The following is a 25,472-nucleotide window of genomic DNA, read 5'->3' on the forward strand; positions in this document are numbered from 1 at the left end:
GAAAGTGTGGGTGGCTCTGAAAAGAATACATATGAAGTAGTGTCCATAAAATACATTATAGTCTCCATGTTGTCCATAATGTCACGACACTACAACAAATACTTTTGTATTAATACAAAGGTATAGTCTACTGTACACACCAGTTTAAGTAAAATAATGCATGCCAACATGCAACATCATGTTCCAAAGTCAGATTTGTCTGCTCACATCATCAAGCATGGAAGTAGTGTATCAGTGTAGCTTATGTTTGCCATAACCAAAGACATAATGTACCTGCAGTTGATTGAAGATGAAAACATATTTTTTTATTTTGATAGCAATACGTTTTTGACCACAAAAGTATTACAACCTCTGGCATTGGAATGTGGTATCAACTCCACCATGCTGTTGTCAACTGGAGTGTGTTTACTTGTGTCAGAAAACCTTCTTTTTATAGAAAAACGGAAGACAAAACAAAAGTATAGTTTATGTTATTGCGTCGCCATGAATGTCTGCTAAGAGGAGTTTGAGTATCATTGTCAATTTATCATAGTTTAAATTGTTTTAGAATACAAATGATAGGAAACACTTGTGTCGGACTGTGGAAGGGTGGTGTTTTTTATCATATAACTTAAACACTAGAGTGCTGTTTTCATATCAGATGTATTAATGTAAAAAAGGAGCATGTGTGTTAACTGATCAGCTCTTTGTTGCATTAAATAATATACCCAGTAGATAGTTATATGATGTTTTAATTGAGGAGAAAACACAAAAGTGTCACATTAAGATACTACAGAAGAGCTGCTGTGTATGTTGAGTCTAGATGGTTCTCATGTGGCGTTTAAGTCCAGCCCCTTCAGAGCGTTCAGCATCACACTGTGGGAGTTTACTTTCGAGAAGGAACAGCAATCTACTATCCGAGAGAATAATGGCAGAAGTCGCTCCAGCACCAGCACCAGCTCCGGCCAAGGCAGCCAAGAAGAAGGCAGCAGCAGCTCCCCGACCCAAGAAGACCGGCCCCAGCGTCGCTGAGCTGGTCGTCGAGGCCGTGTCCGCCTCCAAGGAGCGGAGCGGTGTGTCTCTCGCTGCGGTCAAGAAGGCTTTGGCTGCCGGTGGCTACGATGTGGAGAAGAACAAGGTCCGCGTAAAGACCGCGGTCAAGAGCCTGGTCACCAAAGGCACCCTGGTCCAGCTCAAAGGCACCGGCGCGTCTGGCTCCTTCAAGATTAACAAGGCAGAAGCGGTGAAGGTAAAGAAGCCTGCAGCTAAGAAAGCAGTCAAAGCAAAGAAGCCCGTTGCAGCCAAGAAACCCGCAGCGGCTAAGAAATCGCCCAAGAAGGCGGTAGCAAAGAAGCCCGTAGCCGCCAAGAAATCACCCAAGAAAGCCAAGAAGCCTGCCGCAAAAAAAGTAGTAGCTAAAAGCCCGAAGAAGGCCACCAAGAGCCCCAAGAAAGTGGCTAAGAAGCCCGCAGCAGCCAAGAAAGCTCCAGCCAAGAAGGTTGCCAAACCCAAGGCAGCAAAGAAGGCAGCGCCCAAAAAGAAGTAAACTGTCTGCTCCATATTTATACCCACAAAAGGCTCTTTTAAGAGCCAACCACATTGTTTTATAAGAGTATCCTATCCTCACTAATGGTGTTCATGTGAGCAGCAGGCACTTTATACCTGTTTGTTAGAAGTCAAACACCACGCAATTATTAAAAGGCCAGTTCTAATCTGCCATTTATCTTCACACTGATAAACCATGAATCAGTTTGGTTCAAATCAATTTTGAATAGTGTACAATGACATATGGTAGTTCCAAATAAATAAAATAAAGGACTAGGGTTCCCCAATTAGCGTCCCTCCTCTCCTCTGCATGTTGTAGTATTTAGATAGTTCTGTTATGACTTCTCCTCTGCATGTTGTAGTATTTAGATGGTTCTGTTATGACTTCTCCTCTGCATGCTGTAGTATTTAGATGGTTCTGTTATGACTTCTCCTCTGCATGCTGTAGTATTTAGATGGTTCTTTTATGACTTCTCCTCTGCATGTAGTATTCAGATGGTTCTGTTATGACTTCTCCTCTGCATGTTGTAGTGTTTAGATGGTTCTGTTATGACTTCTCCTCTGCATGCTGTAGTATTTAGATGGTTCTGTTATGACTTCTCCTCTGCATGTTGTAGTATTCAGATGGTTCTGTTATGACTTCTCCTCTGCATGTTGTAGTGTTTAGATGGTTCTGTTATGACTTCTCCTCTGCATGCTGTAGTATTTAGATGGTTCTATTATGACTTCTCCTCTGCATGTTGTAGTATTTAGATGGTTCTGTTATGACTTCTCCTCTGCATGTTGTAGTGTTTAGATGGTTCTGTTATGACTTCTCCTCTGCATGCTGTAGTATTTAGATGGTTCTATTATGACTTCTCCTCTGCATGTTGTAGTGTTTAGATGGTTCTGTTATGACTTCTCCTCTGCATGCTGTAGTATTTAGAATTATCGAGAGTACAGCATAGGAAAATAAGCCATGAAGTCATGTAATGTTATTATTTATGCTTTCCAATGGTTTCTACAAATGTTTACATATAAATTATTGTCTTTATTGTCTCTTGCATGATAATAAAATTTGATATTTAATAATAATATCTCAAACTTATGTAGCGCTTTTTCTCAGGTTCTTCTTGCCCCTCATGTGTAAAGTGTATTCTCATGTGTAAAGTGTATTTGGGTACTCACCCAAATACACTTTACACATGAGGGGCAAGAAGAAGCAACATGAAAAATCTACTTTATTAGGGAGTTAAAAAGAAGATTAATGCCAAGGAATAAAACCAATAAAAACAGGGAAAGCAATATTGGAGTGGAAAACATAACAGCAATTATATGATTATAGAGTTGAATAGCAATATTACTGTAAAAACAAATGGGTGATGTGACCAAGGGGGAGGAGTATGTGTGTGGGTGTGGGGGGTGCACATTGGCAACGCCTACGCAGCTCTCTCTGTGCCTGTCCTCCCTTACGTCCTCAGAACACACATAAAAAGGCAAGGCTCTGCTTCTCAAATCATTCACTTCTTGAACTACTACTAAAGCAACGATGTCTGGAAGAGGCAAGGGAGGAAAAGGTCTTGGAAAAGGAGGCGCCAAGCGTCATCGCAAGGTTCTTCGTGATAACATCCAGGGAATCACCAAGCCCGCTATCCGCCGTTTAGCTCGCCGTGGCGGAGTGAAGCGCATCTCCGGTCTGATCTACGAGGAGACCCGCGGTGTTCTCAAGGTGTTCCTGGAGAACGTGATCCGTGACGCCGTCACCTACACCGAGCACGCCAAGAGAAAGACCGTGACCGCCATGGATGTTGTCTATGCTCTGAAGAGACAGGGACGCACTCTGTACGGATTCGGAGGTTAATAACGCTGACTTGATCTACCAACAACCCAAAGGCTCTTTTAAGAGCCGCCCACACTTTCTCTACAGAGCAGATTCCATTATACAATTTCTAGAACCTTTTGAAGATTTGTACTTAACTACGGTAGTATATTACTGGTTTGCCCTGAAAAATAAATCCTGGATTTTGCAAAGTTTTTAGTAGCCTTTGACTAGTCTGAACAAACTGTTGTAGTGGAGCGTGCTTAAATAACTGGCACAAACTGGGACATGGGCCATAAAGCTAAAAATTGTCTGCATATATATTTTTTTTATTTGATTCCGTATACATTAATGACAAAGTACTTTTATGAATACAGATGAGAGCTGTGCATCATAACAGCAACAACTATGACACAGGATCAAAGCAAAATACGGTATGCATTTTCTTAAAGTATTATTATAGGACCTCTTAGTATATTGGGTCCCTTATGTACTACTTTTGGCTGCTGTTGACGACACAATAGCACCCAGCTGCAGTCTCGCAGACGAGACGTGCTCCGTGAGGGGGCTGTGCTCTGTGAGGGCGGTGATCCGTGAGGGACGGAAACTTAACTTTGGTCCATTATTTCTCCACTTTAATAATACCAATTAGTATTGTGTTTTACATCATTTTAATCGTTGATTAGTCACCTTTACAACGAGGTACAGCTTGTCATGACCACGCGTCCGTGGAATGAGCAACATTGCTAAACGTCTCCACTTTAATATTACCAATTGTGTGTGTGTAGTATTATGGCTGTCAAACGATTACATTAAAAAAAATACATTACATTTCTTAAAAATGTATTAGTCATGATTAATGATGTCCAAAATATGCCGTATTTTTCTGGAGACTATATTGTTGTGGGAATAGAAAGATAAATAACAGTAGACCATCTTGCCAATCCGACTATACCAGTAAGACGCCCTGAGGGCGAGAAGTGAGGTCACGTGCACACATCTGCCTGGGTGACGGCAGACTACTGGGCGAGCGCTGGTGCTTTGGCATGGGGGGGTCAGATCAACATATGGAATTAATTCTGTACTGGCATTGGAGCGTGTCTTGAGTGTACAGGGTTTGATGAGGTCAGATCAACATATGTAATGTCAGAACAGGTCAGCTCCATATATGGAGATCGAAGGGTGGCAGCGGGGGCAGTGTCTTGAGTGTACAGGGTTTGATGAGGGCCCAGGTAGGGCCGGGCCTTCATTTTTGGGCCTGAGAACTCTACTAATAACTTTGGGTCTAGAGTTTGAATGGACAGGTATCAGTCAAAAAGGAAACATCGAAGAGGAAGGACGGGTGGGGAGGGATCAACATATGGAATGTCAGAACAGGTCAGCTCCATATATGGAGACCTAAGGGTTTGAGGTCAGATGTAGAGTTGCTGGCCGGCTCAGCTCCATATATGGAGATATAGGTGATGATCCAGTCTTTTCCATGTATGGCTATCCAGGGTTTGATTAGGTCAGTGTTGTGATCTTATATCATATATGGAAACGGCCATATATGGTGGCGTGACGTGTCACGAGGCATGATGTCATGAGGCGTGACAATATATGGAGGCGTGACATGACACACTTACTGACTGACTGACGGGAAATGCAGGTTTTCATAGTAAACAGTGGCCTACAGTCGCAACACATTGTTAAGAACTTTGTCCCCCAATGCATATGGTCCTGTGTCTGTGGTCTATGGTCTGGACAAGTATCACTTGTATCATACGGGGTTATAGCAACTTATTACATTACTTAAATGCCTTGATATCATGTCATATTCGACCATACAGGCCTAGCCTATTGCATATAATTGTATTTTTGTTAGATTTGTATTTCTTCAAATATGCTCACTTGCCAACTAATAAGCTTTCAATGAAACTATTACCTACAACAAACTACATCAAACTTTTCCAAACCGAGCACGTAATTATGATTAAGCACAGCTGGTACTATACACAATGCATTTATTATTTTAATTAATTACTAAATTATTATTATTTTTTCTGTTCTTGCAATGCCATTTCAATGGCATTAGTCATGATATTTGCATATAAACACCCCCCACAGAGGCTGAAATTCACACAAATAAAAAATGTTTTGAACATTTTTTAACCTAAGACTTTTGACCTTTACCCTAATAAAAGTAGGTAAAATAATTGTAATATGTTTTTTTTGTGATCATTAGAATGTCTAGAACATGTTTTATTCATTATTGTGAAAGATATCCCCCAAATGTAAATTATTAATTTATTATATCATTATTATACATTTTTCATCAAACTTTTTTTTTTTAACATCTTTTTTAGTCTTAGTCCTAGTAGTAGCCTACAAAGTAGTAGTAAGGTTGAAATAAATTTTTTGCAAGTAGAAATGAATGCGGGTGTTAGAGGGTTAAGCGCACCAGCAAGTGCGTGTCGTGCACGCGCATGGTGTTGCGCGTGCGTGCATGTGCGCTTGTGCAAGACATTGGAAATTAACCTTTACATGGAAAGAGTGGTTGGCTCTTAAAAGAGCCTTTGTGAGTTTCGTTAAACGAATGAAGCAGATTTATTTCTTAGCGGCTTTCTCGGCCTTCTTGGGCAGCAGAACAGCCTGGATGTTGGGCAGCACACCGCCCTGAGCGATGGTCACTCCGCCCAGCAGTTTGTTGAGCTCCTCGTCGTTGCGGACGGCCAGCTGGAGGTGACGGGGGATGATACGACTCTTCTTGTTGTCACGGGCAGCGTTTCCAGCCAACTCCAGGATCTCTGCGGTCAGATACTCGAGCACCGCAGCGAGGTACACTGGAGCTCCGGCGCCCACTCTTTTGCCATAGTTGCCTTTACGCAGCAGCCTGTGGACACGACCCACGGGGAACTGGAGCCCGGCACGGGATGAGCGGGTCTTAGCCTTCGCCCTGGCCTTTCCTCCCGTTTTTCCTCGGCCACTCATTTTGGTGTAGGTTTATTTCTGGAATTGAATATAGAAGAAATATGCTGGTGGAGAGGCGCGCGAGACCCTTTATATGTTCAACAGCACACATTCTACTGCTACTGTCTATGTGCGGCTGTGCGCCCCACCAATGAATGAGAGCGAGGGCTGAGTGTGTACGAGCTCCCCTCCAATCGGTGCTAGTGGCTGAACAGCTTCTCCCAAGGAAGGAGGTTCCTGACCAGAGATGGTTTCTTTCAGAGAGAGAGAGAGTCTTTATTATACACAAGGGAAATTTGTTTTGCTCAGGTCAATGCATACATATACAAATACAATAAAATACCCAGCAAAGTACCAGACAATAATTCTAAAATGTAAAGGGTATATTTAAAAGAAAGCAAAGTCTCTCGCCACACATATACACTGTTCATAATCATTTTGTAGGCAAGCATTACTTGTATGTAAGGTAATAATAATAATACAACTTTATTTGTATAGCACCTTTCATGACATGCAGCTCAAAGTGCTTTACAGAGCAATGGAGAAAAAAATTAAGAAAAGCAAGGCATAAACATTAAAAAAAACAAGCAGTAGGCCTAATGCAATTTAGTGAGGACAAAAAATAGCAAGGGTGTAGAAGTGGGTCTTGAGCTGTGCTTTAAAAATGTCTACAGAGACTGCCTGTTGAAGGTACAGTGGGAGTTTGTTCCATGCCGTCGGCCCGTAGAAGCAAAAAGCTGCTTCCCGTATTTTTTAGTTGCCATTTTTTTAGGCAAAGCGAACAGGCCAGCAGTGGAAGATCTTAGGGGGCCGTATTCAAACATGAATACGGCAGTTGGTGGCATAACGGCTACCAGTGACCACTGTTCATGTGATATATAGATAACAAACTGCAACAGATGGTTTAATGTAACTCGCCATGGTCTTATATATATATAATACCATGGCGAGTTACATTAAACCAGATGGAAACATTATTCAAGGGTTAAAGGACATCGCTAACAAGCTAAGGATTCACTCCCTCAAAGCGACATGCGCCTCAAACTCTGGTCACCCCACCTCATGTCAATATATATATATATATATATATATATATATATATATATATATATATAGGGTTGTTATCTGTATTTGAAAAGTTAAAATCTAAGGGTAGTTGAATTACTGTGTTAGTTTTCTAGCATGTATTACGTAATTTGAACAGTCTGTCCACCAATGCATGACATAGATTATGCCTCTCAGTCAATCACGTTAGGTCACTCACGTATACGATGACTGTATTATGACTTTGCCTGACAATGTCTAAAAACTAAACATTGCCTCAACATGCATGTGTAGTAGCTGTTATCAGTGCTGTGGGTATAATGATGGCAGTATTCCATTGCCACAGTATTTGGGGTACAGTCTATTTATTACGTCAGTCATGTGTATATGCCGAACTGTTTGCAAATGAGTAGGGGAGAGCGGGGTCAGTTGGTGCGGTAGGACGGTTGCACCTCGGACTGGATACCATACAACGCCTTTTCGTCGCATATTTCCGGTGACGTCATTCGATTCCACAGTGCCCGAAAGCCTTGCAGACAAAAAATTATCCATTTCCGCCTAAAATTGACGGAGCTACAGACCCTTTTGTGTTTTTGCACGCTTTAAGTAGCGGAGACTGGAAGAGAGACAGGTCGGTTGACGCGCATTTTACTAATTCCCTCCCTGCACAGAGATTAATTAATTTCAAGTAACCAAACTTTTTTGTGAACAAGATACACTTGTCCTCTCCCATTATCCAGAGTGTTTTTTAATTTAGGTGAAACGAGTCGGACGCAATCGGCAAGCAAAGTGATCTCGCTCTTACTTCCGCGTCTTTCGTCCTTGATCTTGCTTTTGACAGGACGAAAGGTTTTTTTTCTTTGCTTGCCGATTGCGTCCGACTCATTTCACCAAAATTAAAAAACACTCGGGGTAATGGGAGAGGACAAGTGTATCTTGTTCACAAAAAAGTTTGGTTACTTGAAATTAATTAATCTCTGTGCAGGGAGGGATTAGTAAAATGCGCATCAACCGACCCTGCTCTCCCCTACTGGTGTGCAAGACTAGCATACATGGCGGATATTTTTACCCATCTGAATGAACTGAACAGGAAAATGCAAGGGCGAAATGAGAACATTCTTACAACCACGGCAAAACTGAACACATTTCGGAGCAAACTCGCCATGTGGCGGCGTGCTGTGGGCACGGGCAAGCTAGAAATGTTTCCTTGCAGCAACGCTGGATACAAAAACAATCGTGAATTGTGTGGGGTCATTTCTGAGCATCTGTAAACTCTCGAGGAGAAATTTGCAATTTATTTCCCCCCAGTTTCCGCCGAAGAAAGGGCCTGATTCTTCAACGCGTTTACGCTGATATAATGACGTGAAGCTAGCGGAAAGGCATTTACGTGGATTTCCCACATTAATTTGGAATTCATGGAAATGGCCGTGAACTTGACGCTCACGTAGGTTGGTCGGAAACTCCGTAAAATCCCACGGGACCTCTTTAGGTGGCGGACGAATTTACGGATATATTCAGAAGGCTTTAGTCTTCATGCTGAATCAATAAATAGTTCCCAAATCGCAGATAAAATATGTAGGCATGTGTCCCGACCCTATAACATTGTTCAGCACATAAAAAAATGATATATAAAACTTGCACTTGTATGCCTATGGATGCATTCTAGAGGCAAGTCCCATAAGGAAACTGCCCCTGCAAGCGACACATTTTTATTTATTTATTAGGATATTTCTATAGCATGCGCGATTGCGCTGCTCACTTGACAGCCTTCTCTAGGCTACTCGCAGTGCAACGTGTTGTGAGCTTGTAGATCGGCTCCCGTGGACTCACGCATGTTAAAAAACAAACTCACAATTATAATAAGAACATAGGCCTACACTTATCTGCATTCTCCACTGTACGAATCCAACATTGTTTAGTGTGTGTTAGTGTTATTTAGTGAGTCAGTTCTCTGACTGTCGGTGTGTGTGTGTGTGTGTGTGTGTGTGTGTGTGTGTGTGTGTGGGGCGGACAGCAGCATGCGGCCGCTGAACAGAGTCCAATCTGGGTGAAATTTACATTGGAAAATTAATATAACGGCGCGGTGAGCCCGGCAAGGACAGAACACGGCCCGGCCCGACTGTTATATGGTCTATCTATGGCATTCTATGGTTCACAGACATGCCGGTCTGACAGACAGACAGCAGTCACGACGAGGGCTATAAATCCACATTATGGCATCAGCGCGTGCAATTTGGCCAGTCAGTTTTAAGCCAGCTCACCTTAATTAATTATAATATGGGCAACGTTGTAGCTGTGTAGGCTATATGCTGTAGGCTAGCTACTACATTGATCTCATCATGAGATGAATCAAGTTTGCCGTGTCCCGCGAATCATTTTAATATGACGACATCATGAAATGAATTTACATCTGATACATCGGATATCTATTTTACTTCTGCAGGCGAGTGTTCTTTCTTTTTTTATAACCCTGCAGTGCATTCATCAGTATCATTGCCGAGTTGTATATAGCATTTGGTCGTGTGGTGAACAGTACAAATTAACTTCTTTCTCATTATGTGAAAGTAACTGTAACATATCAGTTAACTCTGACATTTAAGGATCGAGTGAAGCAATGCGTGCCAAGTTGGCAAGTTTCGTTTATAATTATTTTTATACATATAACTCGCGCTGTTTGCTTGAAGATCTGTCCGTGCAGAGAACCTCCTGTCAAAATTAACTACTCTACAAGCTCATCGCGCTGTTGTATAGAATTTAAAGTTTGGGAATCCTCTGTGCCGGCTATGATGACGTATTTCGAGATTTCCTGTTGCCTTATATGGTGTAGAATGGGCGTGGATGTTCCAACTAACCAGGCGACAACAGGCGAATCGCTTGGGGAAAATGCGGAAAGGATACACTCAGCGATCCGCATAAATGAAGTGATTACACCAGCTTCTCTGAATAACACGTCATCTCAACGTAGCTTGATCGGACGGATAAATACGATATCTGTTTCCGCCACAGTGCAACGGTGGCGTATTTCTTTTTAATGAATCAGGCCCAAAGTTTGACTGGGTCCATGACCCATTGACCGCGGAAAACGTGAACAGCCCAATGCAGGAGCAAGAGCAGTTATTGGACATACAGGGGGACTATCAATACAAAAAGAAATTCAAGGAACTAAGTCTGGACAGGTTTTGGTTGGCTGTTGGCAAAGAATATCCAGCCATCACAGCCAGCGCAATGGCAGTGCTGCTCCCCTTTTCCACAACCTACCTGTGTGAGCTTAGCTTTTCAAGCCTGACTTGCATAAAAAACAAACACAGAGAGAGACTGAGAGCAGTTGATGAGGAGCTCCGTGTCTGTTTGTCCAGCATCCCAGCCAGGATAAAAACTATTTGTTCAGGAAAACAAGCTCAAGGTTCACACTAAGACAGAACTTGTCAAACATATTTACTTTTCTTTTTATCAATTATTTTTTACGATTTTCTTTGTACAAAAGTGCTCAAGTTTAAGACCATTGTATTGTGGCAAAAGATGTTTTTCTCTTCTTTTTTTTTTACAACTCCTTTTTTTATTTAGAAGTATTACTTTGCATTGACAAATTGAACATGTGTGTGCTATATTTTGTATGAGTTTTCAAAAATAAATTGGTGAAACTGAGGCACTGTCTCTGTCCATTTCTTTCTCTTTAAAATTTAAATTTGACGAGTGCTGTCATGCGTGTTTTTAAAAGTATATTGGGTTCATATATATATATATATATATATATATATATATATATATATATACATACACCGGTGTATATATACAGTATATACACACACCGTATATCTAGGTGTGCCCCGAGATTTTTAGGCTATGAAAAGTGTGCCCTGGGACAAAAAAGGTTGAGAAACACTGTGGTAGACTATGACTGACGCAACAATTTGGGCAAATTGAGGAATTTCCATATATGGGGGATAAAGTGACAAAGACAACAGACAACACAGACAGAATATCTTCTCTCTGTGCCACTTGTGTTTTCTCCTCGATTAAAACAACATATCACAAACTATACCTTTTATTTTATGAAATGCAACAAAGAGCTGACCAGTTATGCACACGTGCATTTTTTTCATTAATATGTCTTAGGTAAAATCAGCACTCTGGTTTTCAAGTTATATGCTCAAAACATCATCCACAGTCCGAGCAGTGTTTCCTCCTTTATATTTATTCTAAACCATTTTAAACTATGTCACATTAACAACAATACTCACAATCCCTTTGGCAGACATTCATGGCGACTTGATACCATAAATAAACTATAGGCTACTCTTGTTCTGTCCTTAATTTTGATATAAATGAAAGGTTTTCTGACCCCAGTAAACACACTCCAGTTAAAGTCAGCATGATGGTGGAGATGATCCTGACTTCCAATGACAGATTGTCAGCTGAAAACGTGGTCCATTTGTGGACAAATAACTTACTGTGATCAACTACAGAAAACAAAACGTGTTTAAATCTTCAATAAACTATGGTGTCTGATCTGATTATATGGTTTCACTGACACAGTCCTGCATGTACCACTGATAATGTGTAATCAGTCAATTGTGATAACATGGTGTATACAGAACGAATTATTTGACTAATCAGTGTTTTTTTAACACATTATATTTATAGTTGATATACAGTTTCAGTTTGTAGCCAACGTTATTGTAGTATACATAATGTAAAAAGAACCATGCTCATCCACTGAAAAAACGTATACATATTGTAAAAAGAACCACCGCTCATCCGCTGAAAAAACTTAAGTGATTTGCTGGAGCCACAAAGAGAACATGAGAAAAATAAAGGGAAGCTCTGCACACTCAGATCTGTTGCACAATCAATGTATTTATTTAGCAAGCTTTCGGTCTACTGACCTTCTTCAGGATAGGATCAGTATACATATTGTAAAAATCGACACATTTTACACGGTCCCACCTTGTAAAAAGGCTGGTGTGAGACAAAATATGTTATTATTGCAATCACATGGTCAGTATCACATCATCATGGTTAGATATCACAAATTCACTATGCTCACACTATCATGGTAAGCATCTTGTCAGTATCATTTGCAAAGGTAATGTAATATGTAATAGTAATATATAAAGTTAGATAGACAACATTGGAATGCCTTTCATTAATTTGTTTTGTTGTAGGACTATTAGTAATATCAGAAATACTTCAAATATAAGCCAGTTAGTCTCAAGTATGTATGTTTAGAATCCATACATGAGGGAGTTAACCTTAAACCTTAATGTGGTTGTGATATTGTACTGTGATGTATTAATTACTCTGATTAGTCTGATAACAATTGTTACACTAAATTCTGATGCCTAGAAACATGCTCAACCCCCACCTGCGCTTTGAGAAGCTACTGGATAGAGATTAGATTTAAACCAAAACTCTAGACTTGCTTTGTAAGTTGGTACAGAAGTGTGAACAACTGCTGGTTTTGGTGTGAGTTCAATACAATGAAACAATGCCTCCCTTCCCCAACAGGGTAGAGCTGTGCAGCGGAATGTCTGAGTGAGTGATTGAGGTGATTTAAATAATTTGCATGTTGATCACACGTTAAATCCTTGGTTTATTTCAGTTTAATAATATCTGGGATTTATATAGCGCTTTTCATGACACTCAAAGACGCTTTACATGTGTTGGGGCCATGGGGGGACAAGAAAAAATGACAACTTTATTAGAAAAAACAATTAAAAGAATAAAACCAATAAAACAGTGCATATAACAATATGGGAATATAGCATGGGAATGCGATTGTGAACAGGTGGGTTTTCAGTGAAGATTTGAAGGTAGGAAGTGAGGGGGCATCTCGGATGTGTTTGGGGAGAGCGTTCCAGAGGGTAGGGGCGGCCACGGAGAAGGCCCTGTGTTCATTGGAACACAGTGAAAACTCTAAATTAGAAAATAGATATTACAAATCAATGATTTCATAGTTTAACAATAATATCTGTGCATTAAATACATCAATTGATTACCATCAACAATACAATGGTTAATTCATAGTCAATATAATACAGTGTGAGTGATACAATCAATCAAATCATTTCAAAACAAGACCAATACAATACCAAGTAAACCATAAGTCCATAACCAAATATACCAAACCAAACGAACCATCAAACCCAAAATACAATTAATTAAAGTAAATCATGAATGAAACCCAAAACAGAAAACATAATAAATATTAATATACCTCACTCCACTAGGGCTAGGGCTGGAAAGGCCACAGTAAACACTGTGGACAATGTAAAAGGCTCAGTCAACTGATGCTACAAGTCTTGATAGTTCAACATTACCAAATAAACAGTGTGAAAACATGAATGTTGCAAACAAACATACATAATATATATATATATATATATATATATAATATATATAGTAAAGGTTTCAGCTACAACCAGTCAATGTGCAAATTAAATCCATGTCGGTTTCAGACCATTGGTGAGAACAAAGACAGCAAAACAGGTTTGGCACCGCCCAGTGCACTGCAGAGCAGTCTGCCTGTCCTCACTTAGGTCCTCAGAGCACACTTATAACAAGGAGGATCTGAGCTCATCATTCATTCACTTTAGAATCTTCAACGTTGTCCAGGCAAGATCGTTCAGTGAGAGACAGGGTTTCGGACCAAGTTAGAGTCTAGGTTGTACTACCATTTCCATTTAATTCTAAGTTTAGCGTTATTAGGCTCGGGCATAATGGCAGATAAAATTGATATGTCCTTAGACGACATTATCAAACAGAAAAGGTCGCAGAGAGGAGGAGGCCGCGGAGGCAGAGGCCGCAGTGGTGGCCGTGGTGGTGGCCGTCTTGGAGGAGCCACCGGGGGAGCCACCGGGGGAGCCACCGGCAGCTCCGTCCCCATGAGGAGCCGAGGCAACCTCAACCGGGGTCGAGGCAGATCTACGCCGTACAGCAGGCCTAAACAGCTTGACATGTTCGACAATGCTGGTGGTGGAGGAGCTGGTGTGGAAACTGGAGGGAGGCTCCTTGTCTCAAACCTGGACTTTGGTGTCTCTGAAGCAGATATCCAGGAACTTTTTGCAGAGTTTGGTACACTGAAGAAGGCTGCTGTCCATTATGACCGCTCTGGAAGGGGTTTGAAAGGAGGGCAGATGCCCTGAAGGCCATGAAACAGTACAACGGCATGCCACTTGATGGGTGCCCCATGAACATACAGCTCGTCACCTCACAGATTGATAACCAGCGACGGCCTCCCATGCAGGGTCTGAACAGAGGTGGAGGTATGAATAGCCGTGTTGGTGGCGTTGGAGGCAAGCAGAAGGGACGTGGAGGCCGCGGAGCAGGTGGTGCCAGAGGCCGGGGGAGAGGCGGACGCGGTGCTGGTGGTGCCAAAAAACAGCCGCTTTCTGCAGAGAAGCTTGATGCCCAGCTAGATGCATACAATGCCAGGATGGACACCACTTTGTAGAGCTTATTGATCTACCAACAACCCAAAGGCTCTTTTAAGAGCCACCTACATGCACTTTACAGAGTTTATTCCATTAAAGTAGGCAACATGTGCTTAAAGCTTGCATATGAGCTATATGATTCATGGACTGACAGTGGTTAGGTCTAATACAATCTCTTTACATGTATAACTTACATCATAGTGCTGCATTGAACTGCAGCCAACCTTTTGCATTGTGTATATTCAGAGGCTATATTAACATATCCACAGTTATGTAGAAACTGAATTTTATTAATTACAGGCTTTGGGATCTGGTCTTACTGATCTAATTTACTAATCTGTAATAATAATGCATCTAACTGAATTAACTAGATTTTAATGTGTGATTTAAATCACTCCATCATAAACTAGAATAAAATTGGGTGACTATTTTTTGTTAAACAAGTTTACCTCTCAAGTTTACATGACAATGGGCTATTTGCTTTAAATGAAAAGTGTGACTCATTGGAGTCACATGGGTTGACCAAACATTTGTGTTTGATTGCTGATTGTTGGTGGTGTTCTGCCCCTCCCCCCTCATCAAACACAAATGTTGTTTAAAGTAATTTAATGCAATCAAACAGGACTTCTCTGTTTGGATGTATGGCTGTCAAGGCCAGAAATAAGTTTTTTGCCACTCAGACATTCCTGCATAACTTCCGGGTATGATGATGTCACGCGCATAAGGGGTTAAAGTTCTCAGTCCTGGGGACTGATTTCAGTCCTGAGGATTTCATATGGGTCATTTAATGAGATCAGTGCAGATTTGCAAAAAAACATTTTCAGTCTTGGGATTGTTTTTGGCTTTAAGCCCTATATTCAAGGTTCAGATTAATTGATTGATTGATTGAAATATGTATTAACAGTTTGCAGAATTTCAGTGCATTTCAAGCACAAACTCAATACAAAGACTGTTAACTGTGAGTGAGTGGACGACCCAATTAAGCATTACACTTGTTTACAACAGGGTCCACCTTGTTCAATTAATAAAAACGTACAAATAGACACTTCTAAAGATAAAGAACAGAACAGGAATTCACCCGAGATTTTTAGGCTATGAAAAGTGTGCCCTGGGACAAAAAAGGTTGAGAAACACTGTGGTAGACTATGACTGACGCAACAATTTGGGCAAATTGAGGAATTTCCATATATGGGGGATAAAGTGACAAAGACAACAGACAACACAGACAGAATATCTTCTCTCTGTGCCACTTGTGTTTTCTCCTCGATTAAAACAACATATCACAAACTATACCTTTTATTTTATGAAATGCAACAAAGAGCTGACCAGTTATGCACACGTGCATTTTTTTCATTAATATGTCTTAGGTAAAATCAGCACTCTGGTTTTCAAGTTATATGCTCAAAACATCATCCACAGTCCGAGCAGTGTTTCCTCCTTTATATTTATTCTAAACCATTTTAAACTATGTCACATTAACAACAATACTCACAATCCCTTTGGCAGACATTCATGGCGACTTGATACCATAAATAAACTATAGGCTACTCTTGTTCTGTCCTTAATTTTGATATAAATGAAAGGTTTTCTGACCCCAGTAAACACACTCCAGTTAAAGTCAGCATGATGGTGGAGATGATCCTGACTTCCAATGACAGATTGTCAGCTGAAAACGTGGTCCATTTGTGGACAAATAACTTACTGTGATCAACTACAGAAAACAAAACGTGTTTAAATCTTCAATAAACTATGGTGTCTGATCTGATTATATGGTTTCACTGACACAGTCCTGCATGTACCACTGATAATGTGTAATCAGTCAATTGTGATAACATGGTGTATACAGAACGAATTATTTGACTAATCAGTGTTTTTTTAACACATTATATTTATAGTTGATATACAGTTTCAGTTTGTAGCCAACGTTATTGTAGTATACATAATGTAAAAAGAACCATGCTCATCCACTGAAAAAACGTATACATATTGTAAAAAGAACCACCGCTCATCCGCTGAAAAAACTTAAGTGATTTGCTGGAGCCACAAAGAGAACATGAGAAAAATAAAGGGAAGCTCTGCACACTCAGATCTGTTGCACAATCAATGTATTTATTTAGCAAGCTTTCGGTCTACTGACCTTCTTCAGGATAGGATCAGTATACATATTGTAAAAATCGACACATTTTACACGGTCCCACCTTGTAAAAAGGCTGGTGTGAGACAAAATATGTTATTATTGCAATCACATGGTCAGTATCACATCATCATGGTTAGATATCACAAATTCACTATGCTCACACTATCATGGTAAGCATCTTGTCAGTATCATTTGCAAAGGTAATGTAATATGTAATAGTAATATATAAAGTTAGATAGACAACATTGGAATGCCTTTCATTAATTTGTTTTGTTGTAGGACTATTAGTAATATCAGAAATACTTCAAATATAAGCCAGTTAGTCTCAAGTATGTATGTTTAGAATCCATACATGAGGGAGTTAACCTTAAACCTTAATGTGGTTGTGATATTGTACTGTGATGTATTAATTACTCTGATTAGTCTGATAACAATTGTTACACTAAATTCTGATGCCTAGAAACATGCTCAACCCCCACCTGCGCTTTGAGAAGCTACTGGATAGAGATTAGATTTAAACCAAAACTCTAGACTTGCTTTGTAAGTTGGTACAGAAGTGTGAACAACTGCTGGTTTTGGTGTGAGTTCAATACAATGAAACAATGCCTCCCTTCCCCAACAGGGTAGAGCTGTGCAGCGGAATGTCTGAGTGAGTGATTGAGGTGATTTAAATAATTTGCATGTTGATCACACGTTAAATCCTTGGTTTATTTCAGTTTAATAATATCTGGGATTTATATAGCGCTTTTCATGACACTCAAAGACGCTTTACATGTGTTGGGGCCATGGGGGGACAAGAAAAAATGACAACTTTATTAGAAAAAACAATTAAAAGAATAAAACCAATAAAACAGTGCATATAACAATATGGGAATATAGCATGGGAATGCGATTGTGAACAGGTGGGTTTTCAGTGAAGATTTGAAGGTAGGAAGTGAGGGGGCATCTCGGATGTGTTTGGGGAGAGCGTTCCAGAGGGTAGGGGCGGCCACGGAGAAGGCCCTGTGTTCATTGGAACACAGTGAAAACTCTAAATTAGAAAATAGATATTACAAATCAATGATTTCATAGTTTAACAATAATATCTGTGCATTAAATACATCAATTGATTACCATCAACAATACAATGGTTAATTCATAGTCAATATAATACAGTGTGAGTGATACAATCAATCAAATCATTTCAAAACAAGACCAATACAATACCAAGTAAACCATAAGTCCATAACCAAATATACCAAACCAAACGAACCATCAAACCCAAAATACAATTAATTAAAGTAAATCATGAATGAAACCCAAAACAGAAAACATAATAAATATTAATATACCTCACTCCACTAGGGCTAGGGCTGGAAAGGCCACAGTAAACACTGTGGACAATGTAAAAGGCTCAGTCAACTGATGCTACAAGTCTTGATAGTTCAACATTACCAAATAAACAGTGTGAAAACATGAATGTTGCAAACAAACATACATAATATATATATATATATATATATATATAATATATATAGTAAAGGTTTCAGCTACAACCAGTCAATGTGCAAATTAAATCCATGTCGGTTTCAGACCATTGGTGAGAACAAAGACAGCAAAACAGGTTTGGCACCGCCCAGTGCACTGCAGAGCAGTCTGCCTGTCCTCACTTAGGTCCTCAGAGCACACTTATAACAAGGAGGATCTGAGCTCATCATTCATTCACTTTAGAATCTTCAACGTTGTCCAGGCAAGATCGTTCAGTGAGAGACAGGGTTTCGGACCAAGTTAGAGTCTAGGTTGTACTACCATTTCCATTTAATTCTAAGTTTAGCGTTATTAGGCTCGGGCATAATGGCAGATAAAATTGATATGTCCTTAGACGACATTATCAAACAGAAAAGGTCGCAGAGAGGAGGAGGCCGCGGAGGCAGAGGCCGCAGTGGTGGCCGTGGTGGTGGCCGTCTTGGAGGAGCCACCGGGGGAGCCACCGGGGGAGCCACCGGCAGCTCCGTCCCCATGAGGAGCCGAGGCAACCTCAACCGGGGTCGAGGCAGATCTACGCCGTACAGCAGGCCTAAACAGCTTGACATGTTCGACAATGCTGGTGGTGGAGGAGCTGGTGTGGAAACTGGAGGGAGGCTCCTTGTCTCAAACCTGGACTTTGGTGTCTCTGAAGCAGATATCCAGGAACTTTTTGCAGAGTTTGGTACACTGAAGAAGGCTGCTGTCCATTATGACCGCTCTGGAAGGGGTTTGGGGACTGCAGATGTCCACTTTGAAAGGAGGGCAGATGCCCTGAAGGCCATGAAACAGTACAACGGCATGCCACTTGATGGGTGCCCCATGAACATACAGCTCGTCACCTCACAGATTGATAACCAGCGACGGCCTCCCATGCAGGGTCTGAACAGAGGTGGAGGTATGAATAGCCGTGTTGGTGGCGTTGGAGGCAAGCAGAAGGGACGTGGAGGCCGCGGAGCAGGTGGTGCCAGAGGCCGGGGGAGAGGCGGACGCGGTGCTGGTGGTGCCAAAAAACAGCCGCTTTCTGCAGAGAAGCTTGATGCCCAGCTAGATGCATACAATGCCAGGATGGACACCACTTTGTAGAGCTTATTGATCTACCAACAACCCAAAGGCTCTTTTAAGAGCCACCTACATGCACTTTACAGAGTTTATTCCATTAAAGTAGGCAACATGTGCTTAAAGCTTGCATATGAGCTATATGATTCATGGACTGACAGTGGTTAGGTCTAATACAATCTCTTTACATGTATAACTTACATCATAGTGCTGCATTGAACTGCAGCCAACCTTTTGCATTGTGTATATTCAGAGGCTATATTAACATATCCACAGTTATGTAGAAACTGAATTTTATTAATTACAGGCTTTGGGATCTGGTCTTACTGATCTAATTTACTAATCTGTAATAATAATGCATCTAACTGAATTAACTAGATTTTAATGTGTGATTTAAATCACTCCATCATAAACTAGAATAAAATTGGGTGACTATTTTTTGTTAAACAAGTTTACCTCTCAAGTTTACATGACAATGGGCTATTTGCTTTAAATGAAAAGTGTGACTCATTGGAGTCACATGGGTTGACCAAACATTTGTGTTTGATTGCTGATTGTTGGTGGTGTTCTGCCCCTCCCCCCTCATCAAACACAAATGTTGTTTAAAGTAATTTAATGCAATCAAACAGGACTTCTCTGTTTGGATGTATGGCTGTCAAGGCCAGAAATACGTTTTTTGCCACTCAGACATTCCTGCATAACTTCCGGGTATGATGATGTCACGCGCATAAGGGGTTAAAGTTCTCAGTCCTGGGGACTGATTTCAGTCCTGAGGATTTCATATGGGTCATTTAATGAGATCAGTGCAGATTTGCAAAAAAAACATTTTCAGTCTTGGGATTGTTTTTGGCTTTAAGCCCTATATTCAAGGTTCAGATTAATTGATTGATTGATTGAAATATGTATTAACAGTTTGCAGAATTTCAGTGCATTTCAAGCACAAACTCAATACAAAGACTGTTAACTGTGAGTGAGTGGACGACCCAATTAAGCATTACACTTGTTTACAACAGGGTCCACCTTGTTCAATTAATAAAAACGTACAAATAGACACTTCTAAAGATAAAGAACAGAACAGGAATTCATCATACTGTAAAGGAAGCAAAAAGGGAAAAGAAACAGTGAGGGGAAAAGGGTGCAAGCGATCTATGCCTGTGCGAAGTATAATTAAATGATCACAGGCATTCTAGGTCTAATTGTCTCCCTAAAATATAACTAGGGTAGGGACTACCCGGACTAGGGATATATGATAATAGATAAACGTAACAGATACAGTATGTATACACATACATAGTGGCACAATGTTTCTTGAGGGAAAAAAAATATATAAGACATTTTAGAAGTGGTCAAAAATTGTGTATGTAATAATAGTTAAAGAAAGGGGGGAAAAAAAATATATATATATAGTATAACTGTGCTAGTTGCCTGCAAATGTGTGGTGTTTCATCTATTTTACATTTTATTGAGCTATGTCATATTTTTTGTAAATGGCACCATTTGGTAATTTAATTGAATTATACATTTGAGTGTGAAATTACAGTCATGTCAGATTTCTCATCACAAAACAATTAAGAGCTTAGCAGAGTGAGATAAAGTGCCCTCTGATAAGTCTCCACAGGGCCAACAGCTGTGTTTGCAGACACTGGAAAGTTGTACATTTAAAAAAGAAATCTTCACCACAAACGACTAGATTTACTTTCATTCCAAACCCAGACATCTCTGCTGGCTCTGCAGCAAATATGGAACAGGGTATTATATGGTAAAACTATTTTAAAAGACAAATGACAGAGGAAAGTTGACAAACAACTGTACATGTAAGGGTGTACAAGTGAGGTTTTAAACGTCCCTAAACAAAACACAGGACTCCTCAACCCTCCACATGGTTTGATTATGAAGCTAAACTCGTCTGCTATCTGATCGAGTTTTTTGTATGACTTTAATACATTTCTTTGTATGTTATTTAGTTTTAGTTGTAGAGAAAACACAACTGTCTCAGTATTCTGCAGCACAGAGTACTGACCTAGTGGGTTGAGTCTACATCGTTCTCACATATCCTTTAAGTTCCACCCCCTTCTCCTCTTACAACATTCTCTACTAAGAGTTTAGTTCAGTGCATCTGAAACTCTACAGCATGGCAGAAGTCGCCCCAGCTCCCTCCGCCGCCCCGGCTAAAGCCGTCAAGAAAAAGGCAGCACCTCGACCCAAGAAGACGGGCCCTAGTGTCGCTGACCTTGTCGTCAAGGCCGTGTCCGCCTCCAAGGAACGCAAAGGTGTCTCCCTGGCTGCGGTCAAGAAAGCTCTGGTTGCCGGAGGCTACGATGTCGAGAAGAACAAGGCCCGCGTCAAGATCGCCGTCAAGAGCCTGGTTGCTAAAGGCACCCTGGTTCAGACCAAAGGTGCCGGAGCATCTGGCTCTTTCAAGATGAACAAGGAAGCACCGAAGGAAAAGAAACCCGCAAAGAAAGCAGTCAAACCCAAGAAGCCTGCAGCCAAAAAACCCGCCGCGGCAAAGAAATCTCCCAAGAAGGCAAAGAAGCCTGCTGCCGCTGCAAAGAAACCAGCAGCCAAGAAGAGCCCGAAGAAGGCGACGAAGAGTCCCAAGAAGGTGAAGAAGCCCGCTGCCGTCAAGAAAGCCCCAGCTAAGAAGGTAGTGAAGCCCAAGGCGGCGAAACCCAAGAAGGCTGCCGCTAAGAAGAAGTAAAAAAGAACACAGCCCCTTTACCCCACAAAGGCTCTTTTAAGAGCCCCCCACAACTTAATTTAAAGAATGTTCCTTTATTTAATATACCGGTAGTTGTCATGTCAATGAATGGTATGTGTAGGAAACAAAGTTAGCCAGAACAATGCGATTACTTACGGGGAAACGAATGCTCAACACCATCCAGCCGAAATAAATTATTCTGCCGTAGGCTACTCTATTTTGCATACAAATGAAGTGAAGAATATATACCGAAGAATACCCGTATATTTACAGTTTTACGATAACTAAAAGCCTAGGAGCATCAGCGTTATATATATATATATATATATATATATATATATTGTTACTGTTTCGTAACTGCGTGTTTATTAAATCACTTCATTCCGAAATCAGCCGTTGCTTATTATACAAGTATCTCCGGTAGTCTACTCTATTTCATAAGGGACTCAGAGGTAATTCCATATTTTATAGCCTACAATTGAGTGCATGAATCCCAACAGCCATAATCAAACTGTATGGAGCGCGTAAAACAATTTTAGGGGGGATTAGTGCAGCATTAAACACATGAGCAATGTGTGACCTAGTCCAAATTGAACAACAGAAGGCATAAATTCCTCCTCGTGCATGTTATTATTAAAAACAATTTGTGCATATAAATCCGGGATTTTTAAACACTATATTGTAAAACACTGTGACAATATGACACGTATTTTTTTATTATAATAACAAAAAGCCCCCGAAATTATATTGAAATATTCAACACAAGGATAAATAACTAAAATATAAGTAACAAACAGTTACAAATAGCATACATAACAAATTGATCTATGAGTTATAAATAGCCTACGCATGCTGAACTGCATCGTGATATGTTACTTGGATAAGATATAGACGGTATTGAATTGGCATAATGTGATACACATAATATGTATATCACATTATACATATCTATAGTTGCTCAGTCATTGCATTGCTATAATTTACATTATATTATAATGTAAATTATAGCAATGCAATGACTGAGCAACTAGAGTATGCCTAGTCACTAGACTAGAGCAGGGATACTCAAATAGATTTACCTGTGGGCCACATTACAAAAATGGCAAGGGGCCAGGGGCCAGTAGATAAAATTACGACATTAATGATACTTGATAACTTCTCTCTTTCAATTGCTTTATTTTCGCAAAATGTATCAAAGTACAATGTGCATGCACACAATATGTAAATAAATAAATGTGTTACATTTTCTTGCATAAACACAAAGAGCTGTTTCCATAACTGCACAAATTATTGCACATAACATGAGTAGCTGTTATAATAACATAATAACATAACATGAGTATAACTCTTTGCCTGCCTGCCTGCCTGCCTGCCTGCCTGTCTGTCTGTCTGTCCATGAGTAGTTATTTGTCTGTCTGTCAATGAGTAGCTGTCTTACTGTCTGCCTGTCTATGAGTAGCTGTCTGCCTGCCTGCCCAATTGTCTATGAGTAGCTGTCTGTCTGTCTGTCTGTCTATGAGTAGCTGTCTGCCTTCCTGCCTGTCCAATTGTCCATGAGTAGCTGTCTGTCTGTCTGTCTATGAGTAGCTGTCTGCCTTCCTGCCTGTCCAATTGTCCATGAGTAGCTGTCTGCCTGCCTGTCCAATTCTCCATGAGTAGCTGTCTGTCTGCCTGTCTATGAGTAGCTGTCTGACTGCCTGCCTGTCCAATTCTCCATGAGTAGCTGTCTGTCTGTCTGCCTGTCTATGAGTAGCTGTCTGCCTGCCTGCCAGCCAGCAAGTTGGTTAACAGAAAATAAATTGTTATGGCTGAGTAAAATAAAATACAATAAACACAATTTCAATTGCCTGAAAATAGATTACCCAGCTATGACCTTTTTCATGAAAAAAAATGAGTAGTGATATGGCTGACTGAGTAAAATAAAACAATCTACCTGAAAATAGATAGCTATAAGTGAAGAGCAATTTCCGCAATTACCATTTCCGCAATTTCCTCAATTTCCATTTCCGCAATTTCCGCAATTTCCATTTCCGCAATTTCCTCAATTTCCATTTCCGCAATTTCCGCAATTTCCATTTCCACCATTTCCGCAATTTCCGCAATTACCATTTCCGCAATTTCCATTTCCGCATTTCCGCAATTTCCGCAATTTCCATTTCCACCATTTCCGCAATTTCCGCAATTACAATTTCCGCAATTTCCATTTCCATTTCCAACTATTAATGGCAGCTGGGTTTCATCATTCAAATAAAATAGAATTCTGTCCGTTTAGCTATAAAATTATGTCAGGGAATAGGGATACACAGTATATGTCTTTCATTTGCATTGCATCCCCCCCCCCCAAGCTTTTATTTTCGTTCGAGTAATAGTACAACTCTAATAGTATTACTTATAATAATGTAATTAAAGATAACTTCATTCAGATTTATTTATTTTTATTTCATTTTCCAGATTTTCTTTTCTTCTTTTTTTTAGATTTTCATTTGTGGGCCAGTCATAATGGTCCCGCGGGCCTGATGTGGCCCGCGGGCCTGAGGTTGAGTATCACTGGACTAGAGTGTGCGAGTCTGTCTACTTCCCATTCCACGCCAAGAGGGTGACCAGATTCATGCCCAAATACATCCAGCTCGCCCGTCGTATCCGCGGAGAACGTGCTTAAACTTTTCTGACACAACTGATAGAACTCCCAAAATCATCTATTTATTTTAAAGAGCATTTTCTACATGTCAGTGTGGCATATGAGCATTGGAATAATATAATGGTAATATATCAGACACTGATCTCTTCTCCCACTGACTATGCAAATGTATATTATTGCATAATTAACGCGACGATACACTACACTGGTTAAGATGCATGTCCCCCTCTTTTTAAATCAAACATGAATTTTGCGCAGTGGCTAACGGCTGCCACTGTTCACGTGATATACAGAGGGTGGCGCTCAATGGAGTTAGTGTTGACTTGTCTGGCATAATGTCCACCGCCTGCCTGATTTATTGTCCCGCTAAAATAGTTCTCCCACATGCCTCGTATAATATTGTCCCGCTACAATATACAATTTGTAGCGGGACGATAGGCAAACTTGAAGCAACTCAATTCAACCCAAACTGAATCAATTGATGCTGGCAAATCGGTGTGAATTTAATCTGCATGAACCAGGATACAATGTTTTAAAACGTGGCATGGTGCGTCATGGCCACATAAGGCCAACGTCTCCAACCCTGCCCTGCACCGGCGCTGGGGACTCATATTGCTCGAAACTAATAAGTGCGCTCCGGTGCGCCATTTCCGAACGTGCCCCCAGTAGCATGCATGTTAAAAAAC

The 25,472-nt window shown here is 40.6% G+C and overlaps 4 protein-coding genes across 5 annotated transcripts; 3 read left to right on the forward strand and 1 right to left on the reverse strand.

Annotated features, from left to right (window-relative positions):
• Positions 1-907: 907 nt before the first annotated feature.
• LOC308335382 (histone H1-like) lies at positions 908-22,148 on the forward strand (the record flags this gene model as incomplete). 2 transcript variants are annotated; one of them, XM_080792400.1, is made up of 2 exons in its annotated part: positions 908-1,477; positions 21,960-22,148. In XM_080792400.1, 2 exons carry the CDS (start codon positions 908-910, stop codon positions 22,146-22,148), a joined length of 759 nt encoding a protein of 252 aa, XP_080648526.1. The 2 variants fall into 2 exon arrangements, with proteins under 2 accessions (XP_080648526.1, XP_080648527.1); XM_080792401.1 differs by having other exon boundaries at positions 22,032-22,148.
• LOC308335416 (histone H4) lies at positions 3,047-3,447 on the forward strand. Its single transcript, XM_080792443.1, has one exon. It carries the CDS (start codon positions 3,053-3,055, stop codon positions 3,362-3,364), a length of 312 nt encoding a protein of 103 aa, XP_080648569.1. The 5' UTR covers positions 3,047-3,052; the 3' UTR covers positions 3,365-3,447.
• Positions 5,909-6,292, reverse strand: LOC308335409 (histone H2A-like; the record flags this gene model as incomplete). The annotated part of the gene is made up of 1 exon (XM_080792436.1): positions 5,909-6,292. One exon carries the CDS (start codon positions 6,290-6,292, stop codon positions 5,909-5,911), a length of 384 nt encoding a protein of 127 aa, XP_080648562.1.
• LOC308335868 (THO complex subunit 4-B-like) lies at positions 14,035-19,474 on the forward strand (the record flags this gene model as incomplete). Its single annotated transcript, XM_080793087.1, has 2 exons — positions 14,035-14,122; positions 18,747-19,474. 2 exons carry the CDS (start codon positions 14,035-14,037, stop codon positions 19,472-19,474), a joined length of 816 nt encoding a protein of 271 aa, XP_080649213.1.
• Positions 22,149-25,472: the final 3,324 nt, after the last annotated feature.

Source organism: Protomyctophum bolini (genome assembly GCF_963924005.1).
Source record: "Protomyctophum bolini genome assembly, chromosome: 20".
Lineage (NCBI taxonomy): Eukaryota > Metazoa > Chordata > Actinopteri > Myctophiformes > Myctophidae > Protomyctophum > Protomyctophum bolini.